The sequence below is a fragment of the Vigna unguiculata genome, chromosome 10 (genome assembly GCF_004118075.2).
Source record: "Vigna unguiculata cultivar IT97K-499-35 chromosome 10, ASM411807v1, whole genome shotgun sequence".
Classification (NCBI taxonomy): domain Eukaryota; kingdom Viridiplantae; phylum Streptophyta; class Magnoliopsida; order Fabales; family Fabaceae; genus Vigna; species Vigna unguiculata.
The window spans coordinates 7750628-7758976 of NC_040288.1; the positions used below are offsets into that span (position 1 = coordinate 7750628).

An 8349-nucleotide genomic window follows, 5' to 3' on the forward strand; every position below is an offset into this window, starting at 1 on the left:
TGCTTAGGGAGAATAAGTATGCTTAAAAGGGAAGCATCTTTATCTTCTCTCTTTTATTGGGGTTTAGTTTTGTGTTGACTTTGCTTTTTGTTGACTTGAGTTGACCTTGTTTACTTGACTTGGGTTGACTTGTTGATCTCTTGTTTGGTTGTTTGTTTTGTAGAATTAGCTAGGCCCATATTGGAGAAGGATAACACTACTTGGAGTGGAGGAAAGACTCAACCTTGGACCCACACATAGGAGGCACATATGGAGAGAGCTTGGAGAGCAAGGATCGACCCTCATTTCTAGAAGGTTAAAGGCATCACATGAGAGCCTTGGTAGGTAAGCTAGGTCACACCCCACCCAAGGTCTCTCCTTTTTTAGATGACCTAGTTTCTAGAAGCATTTTCCATGTATTTTCTTTAGTGTCCTTAGCTTTGTGTTTTTGAAAAGACACACATTCCATCACTTATATAAGGGGCTCTCTTAGACTTGTAAAATGGTTGAACATTGCATTATATACACATATTTTTTACCATTTGCGAGAGTGTTCTCTAGTAGAGTGTCTTATTCCCTTAGTCTTTTCTTGAGCCTAGACCTCAAGTGGTGACAACCCCACTTATCTTAAGTTGGTAAGCCCTAGTGGCCCCTCAAGTGGCCTGCTACCATATGGATTCCCCTTCCCACTAAAGTCTTACATCTTTTACTTCATATTTTCATCTTTTTAGTTACTTATGTCTTCATTTCAATTCACATATTATGATGCCTTTGTGTTCTTATTGTTACTTTCCTCTTGATTGAATTCTCTTCTTCTTTAGAGCCTTGGAAGTGAACCTTCACATCTATATAACTTTGGTTATCTTAATGTTAAGTAGGGATCTTCCTTCAGCTTTCTCAATCACCATAAACAACATATTAAGCTTAAAAAATGAAGATGGGTCTTTATCACTCGATTGTCACTTTGGTTCATTTCTACCACCAATAAAAAAGTTAAAATGAAATAGGTATTTTTGAACTTGTTTCAGTTTTATGTGTTACGTATCAAAGACTTTTTCTAAAGTTGAAGAATAATTAGTGAGTAGAGAAGTCAAATTTAAGACAAAGCTTTGGCCACTTAGGGAGAAAATTGAGTTGTACAAGCTCAAGGGTATTGAAGTCGAGGATGAACTCGAAATTAGAGATTTCAATCTTTCTTCAACTTCAATGCCTCTACAACTCAATCATTTTCATGTCTGACTCAACCTCTATCCTAAGTTTGACTTCTCTTTTCATCCTCTTCCTCACTCTTATCAAAATCATTTATGTGATAAGTAAATGAGACGAAAATAAGTTCATAAATATTTTTTCCATTCTAACTCTTTTTTATTGATAGCATACTTTTTTACATCAAACTTATTATAGTTTGACATAAATTATCACTTTTAAGTCAATATGGTCTAGTCTAATATAAGTTTTTATAAAGTTTTTTTTACGAGGCATAAATTTACATGTTGGACTTGTAGAAAACCTAAAATAACAAAAAAAAAATCGTTGTGTTAATGTATGTAAGATAGTAGAATTCTTAATCCCTTTCTAACTTTTCCACGCTATTGAATTTACATTAATATAGTATTTATTATTGAATTTAGGAGTTTAATGAATTCTAAGATTGCTAAACGATTCAAACAAGAATAAATAAAAAATAATTTTTCTATATATTAAAATTAATCTATATTAATTTGTAGAAAGTTCTTAATTTCCTTTCTAATATTTTAACTTTAAGTTGACTGTAAGTTAATTTTGATTTATAAATACATTATTTTATTTTTCTCTTCTCTTAAAAGTGTTTGTAAAATAGATTTACAAAAAATTAAAAAATTACAGAAATGATGTACAGGGTTTGATATTTGAATATTTATTATTTTATATTTACAGAATTATTAGAGACAAAATATATTAATATATTATGAATGCAATTATTTTTGTACTAATTTTAACTTTTGTCAAAAGTTACATGAAAAGAGTAGTAATTATTATTGAAATATTATATATAATTTTAATATATTATAATTACTCATTCTCAAAAGCATAAAATATAATTTATTATTTATGTAAAATCACAATTTAGAATATGTTAGAAAATAAATGATTTTAAAATAATTCAATATTATAATAACAAAATTAAAACACACCCCCCATGATTAAAAGTAAAGACGGAAAAATAGTTAGGAATTTAAAGATTTAAAATTGACAAATATTTTTTATAAAAATATAAAAACATAAAATTTACTTGTACTAAATCATATTGAATTTCAAAAGAAAATAGGATAAGTAATATATTTCCTTTAGTGTTTAACTTTATTTAAACTGAGCTAATAATTAAAATAATTGAATATATTTTCACTCATTGTCATTTTATATATATTTACTCAATAATAAACTAAAATTGGTATAATTTATTATTAAACAAAATATTTTACTCTTGAATTTTTATCCTTATTTAAATAATGAAATTAATTTTTTTATATCTTACTTATTTTTCCTTTATTTAATTAATGAAATTAACTCTTATTTATTTATATTAAAAACGACATATATAAATACGTGTCACAGCAAAATCACTCCCATACAAATGCAAAATACTTTTCCATGAATATTAAGTTGTAAATCATTTATTATGTATTCAAGTTTGTTTTTTCTATTCAGTTTGTTAAAATATTAATAATAATAATAATAATTAAATATATAATTAATAAGAATAACAAGTATTAATATTGAAATAAATAATAGTTATTTCTATTATGAATATAAAAAATTAAACAATAACTCTGACTTTATTTCTTCATCATTTCTCTTTAATCAAAATATCTTATTTCCATTTTTTTCAACAAATTTTGTTACATTTTTTTCTCCTTTTTTTTACTTAATTATTTCTATATCTTCTATTAGCAAACCACACAAAAATCATCATTCAATAGTAGATTAAAGAGAAACAGAAATGAGATATCAATGAGTGTCAAGATGCTAAGTTTGATCCAACCAGGAATTTAATAAAATTTGCTGAAAACAACAATAGAACAGTGCACCTACTCGTAGTTTCTCAGAAGCCTAACCCAAACACGGTGACGAACTCCTACTCCACGTTCCATTCACTCTATCGAACTAACATAGCAGATTGTTCAGATTTCACCATCCCATAATTCCTCAACAGTTTTGTAGGCACCACAAGTTTCATGGACGAATGTGGTACCCCTCAGTAATCTTGCCTGCAAGAACAACCACCACTGTCATAAAACTTGAAAATGCTTCCATCAAAGTGAATTTCAGATCAAAGTGGCATACTTATTAATTGACAAATTCTAACTATCATGCTTGCAAAAATATAGGAAAAAAAAAAATACAAAGAGATCAGGGTTTGGTAGATTGATCAGATATAAACTCTTGTATATATTTCACTACATGAAAAAGAAAAATCATAATCAAACAGTTAGTGTATTTGGGATTTAAAATGCTAGAAACACTCTAGGTTGATAATAAAATAATCTTACCTGCTGAATCTCAGAAAATTTAGCGAGTAAGTCCTCAGGGATAGACCAGCCAAAAATATCAAAATTCTCCTTTATCCTTGCTTCATTTGTACTCTTGGGAAGCACACTATGGCCCATTTGAAGTCCCCAGCGCAGAGCTACTTGTGCAGGAGTTTTGCCTAGCTTCTCCGCAGTCGTATTTAAAACTGGGTGCTTAAGGACGTCACTTTTAAGCCAGGTTGTTCCAGGGGAACCCAAAGGTGAATATCCCTAAACATGTACAATTAAAAGATCTCAGATGAAATAACAAAATAACAAAAATTAGATACAAAATAATGTTTCATGACAAAACATGCTGGTTTATAAAGATCCACAATGATGTGGAGACAATTCAAGAGTTTATAGTTATAAACTTACAGAGAGGTGGACACCTTTGGATGTGCAGAAAGCTCTCAGCTTGTCTTGCTGCCATGAAGGATGACACTCCACCTGGTTAACAGCAGGAGGAACACGAGCAACTTCCAGCAAATCTGCCAGCTTCTTGGTGGAAAAATTGCTTACGCCTATAGCCCGAGCCTTGCCAGAGTCAAAGAGTGCTTCCATTGCCTTCCATGTGTTAGGCATGTTTCCTTGCACAAGATTTTCAGGATTGAAGCCTTGTGTTCCTTTTTTCATTGGAGTTGGCCAGTGGATCTGAAAAGACAGAACCGAGTTTTCAATTGAGTATATCATCAGTATCAATGCACCGAATTTTGAAAAAACAAAAATCTAAAACAAACCTCGCATACAGTAGAAAGAAAAAAAGGATAAAAGTAACTAAAACAAAAGCCGCTAAACAATGCAAGAAATGCCAATTTAGATTTTTACATATACTCATTGGTTAGTTAGTTAAGGCTTACGAGATTTAAGTTTGACAGTCAGGGACAGTTAGTTCGTAGAGTAATTAGATTACCTAGTTGGAACTGCAATAATTAGAGAACTAAGACATGTGGATTATAAATAACAAAAGAGGTTGAGAAGGAGATTCAGGGTCCGTTTAAGTAAACAACTTAATTAAGGGTTGATTATATAAGTACTTGTCAGAACTTATGTATAAGCTGTTTCTAAAATGGAAGAAAAAATTGGCTCAAAATGTTTTCACAAGGTATCCTATTGTTGTGGGAGAGTTCTGGCCTCTTGAAAAATCCTGAGAATCATTTGCACTCTTTCATGTTACTAGAAGCCTTCCCCTTCTATAATTCTGTTCCAGTTTCTATCGGACTGTAGAAAAGAGACATACGGTGGGCAACGAGACACGTGATTTAACAACTAGTTCCTAGTATAGTGTAGAATAATTTAGAAAAGAAAATTATCATGCATATAATATTTTCAAAAACCGTTATACATTTTATTATTAACAAAGGAGCGATGGCTATTACGGTGATTCTCCTACAGTTAAAAGTTCGGTTTAATTACCCTTACGTTCTCAGAAACAGAAAACAACTTCAGAGGGACTGTTCCTTGTATATTCATATCTTAGACTACAGTTTCACTACAAATGTTGAAATATTCAACACTGAGAAATTGAGGGTAGGAAAATCATCAATTTTGGATAAAATTCTAATAAGAACCAGTTAGAGAAAATTGTGAGATTTAGTGATATTACATACAAGATACAAGTCTAGATAATCAAGCTGCAAATCTTTCAAAGTCCTGTCCAATGCCAGCGGTACGTCTTCTGGTGCATGATCAGTATTCCTACAGATCATCTTAAATCCTTGAGTTATAAGCAGTGAAGACTATATCACATGCTTGAACCTACTAGAACTATTGATTTAGCTTAAAAACGGAACTAAACTGATTAAACTAGAATCTAAAATCAAACCAGAGTTTAGATGTAATCCACAAATCCTCGCGCTTTACTACACCCTCCTCAAACAGCTTCTTCAACATAGAGCCAATCTGCATCAGCAATAATGAATCATTTCCTTCACACATAACATGACTAATACCACTTTCAATCATTTACTGCAAATAGCTAGTTAAGCTATTTAATCGATATAAACATTACACCAAATGAAAACAGCAAGAACAAACACCTAGTGGTGACAATTACCTCCTTCTCGTTCTCATAGATGTGAGCACAATCAATGTGGCGGTAACCAATCTGCATCAAATTAATAAAACCAAAGATCATTATAATGAATCACAGATTTTCAAATAGTGGAAGAGTGAAGATGGATACTAATATAGCTGATGCAGCTACACGCACAAGGAGGGAAACTGAAACTAGTTGGTTGTTGCAGAGTGCAAAACAGAGAACAATAATCTTATTTAGATAAATAAAGAATTTATTAAGATAGAACAGACAGGTAAAAATGCAAGAGAATAAGAAGTCCCCAAAAACTAAAGAAATCAAGACCAAAGATTAAAGGAACAAAAAACGCGCAACACAACATTTCAATCTCTCTGTAAATTTAACAGACCCCCCGCAAAGAACCACATGTTCATTAGAAAAGCTATTGAATTCATTAGAAAAACGGCATTCAGAAAAAAATTCTAATTTTTCATTTCAGTCAGATACTGCAAACTGAGAACTATAAAACATCTTAGGAATCTCTCTCGTAATGCTAAATCCTTTAAAATTAGAACCATGATATTTTAACTACTAAATTTTGACAACTTTATCCTACAATATAATTTTTTAAATGATTTTGAAATATTAAAAATAAAAAAAATAAAAAATCACTTAGAAAATGATGAAAATTTACTAATCAAAAAATTATTTTCTTTAAAATTAACGTACAAAACTACTAGAGATCCAAGGGGGAAACCCAATGATCACCAAAAGTACCAAAAAAGTTATCAAATTTATAAAAGATTTCCAACTATAATTATTCACGATCATCACTAAGACATTTTTAACCACAATTATAATTATAGTTGTCATCAATATTTTCATCACCTTCACTATAATAAACTTATGCATATAGATATTTTTTGAACTTTTTTCCAATGTTAATGAAAAATATTTGAATTGATTGAATATGAGTTTAAGTAATCTTCCATTTTTTACATTAGGTATAGAATAAGAATAAGTATTTATATATCCATTTTGTTGTTGTAACAATTTTAAACTACTAAAATATTCTTAATTTAAACTTTTAATAAGTTTTTCTTTTTAAAAAAATTTAGTAGATGTTTAAAGAGGTACCAGTGTCCTCCTCATCATTTACACACATTTCATGATTCAAATACAAGACAATAATAGGTATGCGTTTTTACTTCAAACGATCTACTCCAGAAAAACTGAGGTATACTGAAAATCACACCACACGATCCCGTCCCCTTGCGATACCAATAACAGCGACGACATCAACTGTAACCACGGCCATAATGGTGGTGAAGCATATGACGGTCACGAAAGTGGTAATAATCACTACACAATCATCACGATGCGATAACAATCATGAAATGCTCACATACATCGGCATGTATAATCATAGTCATTATTCTGCTTACAACCATCATGACATGACCACTGTGAGAGACGGAACATCATTAGTGGCATTTATCAGGATATCAAGAGTTTCGGAGTGCAATTACAGTTACACGATCACACACACTCATGAACAATACATGTTAACGTAACGTACCGGTTAGTAGCAACAATCATCAAAAGAAAACCAATAAAATAAAGATTGAAAAGAGAATGGAAATGGTAACGAGAAAACCTTGATGGCAGCAGCGACGGCTTGAGCAACTACGCCGGGATCGGATTGCCAGGTTCCCAAGGCGATGGAAGGGATCTTGGCTCCCGTGTTCAGGTCGAAGAATCGAATATCGTTCGACATTTTTCTCGCAATCCGAAAGCTTCTATGGTACCACAAGAGAATGCACTTTTCGTGCCTCACTGGGGTGGCAGATTCTGTTATAGAGTTTGTTTCTGTGACGTTTTGGATGCCACTGATGAAATAGAATATGACCGAGTAATGCCTTTTTAAAATAAATTACCAAGTATTATTTATTCATCACTCTCTCGCACTTTTTTAGTTGTAAGGTAAAATTTCTTTTTAGTTAAATTTATAGATTATTTTTTAAAATTTTATTTTATTAAATATTAAATTATATATATATATATATATATATATATATATATATATATTTCGTACTTATAGTTTATAAAATTGATATAAATATTATTTTTAACGGTGAAAATATATTATAGTTTAACTATAAAATTCAATGGAAAATTCATGTCGGGATTTTTTACATGATATTATACGAATTAAATCATTATAATTTAGTCGACGAAACATAGTTTTAAAAATAATTTAAAATAAAAAAAAAACATATTCAATTTAATTTTATTTCATAACCGTAATTTTTTTTTTCAATTTTATCATATTATTTTTAATATTTTTAGTTAATTTAGTTTATATTGTTTCAAATAAGTAACGGTTGTAACATTTTTATTAGCAATTTATTTGAAGAGATTCTTTTTAACTATTTTTCCGAAAGAAAAAAATAGCTTCAAATGACAACTATTTAAAATAAGGCTTAAATACCTTTTTCGTTCTCATTTTCGTAGTGTTTATTGCGGGTGGTCTCCATTTTGACAGAATGTTTACGATGGTCATCATTTTTACCAAATGTTTAAAATGGTCATCATTTTCGCAATTCGTGTTTTATTTGGTCCTTTTCTATGACGCCGTTTAAATCAGTAACGAAACTATGCATAGGTGACACTGTTTGTACTAAGTTGCATTAGGGTGTGTTACGTGTACCGTATAGATGGCTAATTAACGTTAAATTTCCAATTTGGGGGAAATTTTGCAATTAGGGCTTCATTTGGATTGCAGTCGGCTCTTTATTGTTGGGG

At 30.5% G+C, this 8349-nt stretch overlaps 1 protein-coding gene across 1 annotated transcript; it reads right to left on the reverse strand.

Moving 5' to 3' along the window:
- Positions 1-2951: 2951 nt before the first annotated feature.
- LOC114167471 (NADPH-dependent aldo-keto reductase, chloroplastic-like) lies at positions 2952-7330 on the reverse strand. The gene is made up of 7 exons (XM_028052561.1): positions 7202-7330; positions 5584-5634; positions 5353-5429; positions 5138-5225; positions 3906-4181; positions 3510-3758; positions 2952-3227 (listed from the first exon to the last, which is right to left on the reverse strand). The coding sequence occupies exons 1-7, from the start codon at positions 7319-7321 to the stop codon at positions 3141-3143; spliced, it is 948 nt and encodes a 315-aa protein (XP_027908362.1). The 5' UTR covers positions 7322-7330; the 3' UTR covers positions 2952-3140.
- Between the last annotated feature and the right edge of the window lie 1019 nt (positions 7331-8349).

Excerpts from the sequence above, each read along its gene's own strand:
- LOC114167471 (XM_028052561.1), bottom strand. The coding sequence starts at position 7,321 with ATGTCGAACGATATTCGATTCTTCGACCTGAACACGGGAGCCAAGATC. Across the intron at positions 5,430-5,583 it reads TCTATGAGAACGAGAAGGAG|ATTGGCTCTATGTTGAAGAA; the intron begins GTAATTGTCACC and ends TTGCTGATGCAG. Across the intron at positions 4,182-5,137 it reads ATTATCTAGACTTGTATCTT|ATCCACTGGCCAACTCCAAT; the intron begins GTATGTAATATC and ends CTGTCTTTTCAG.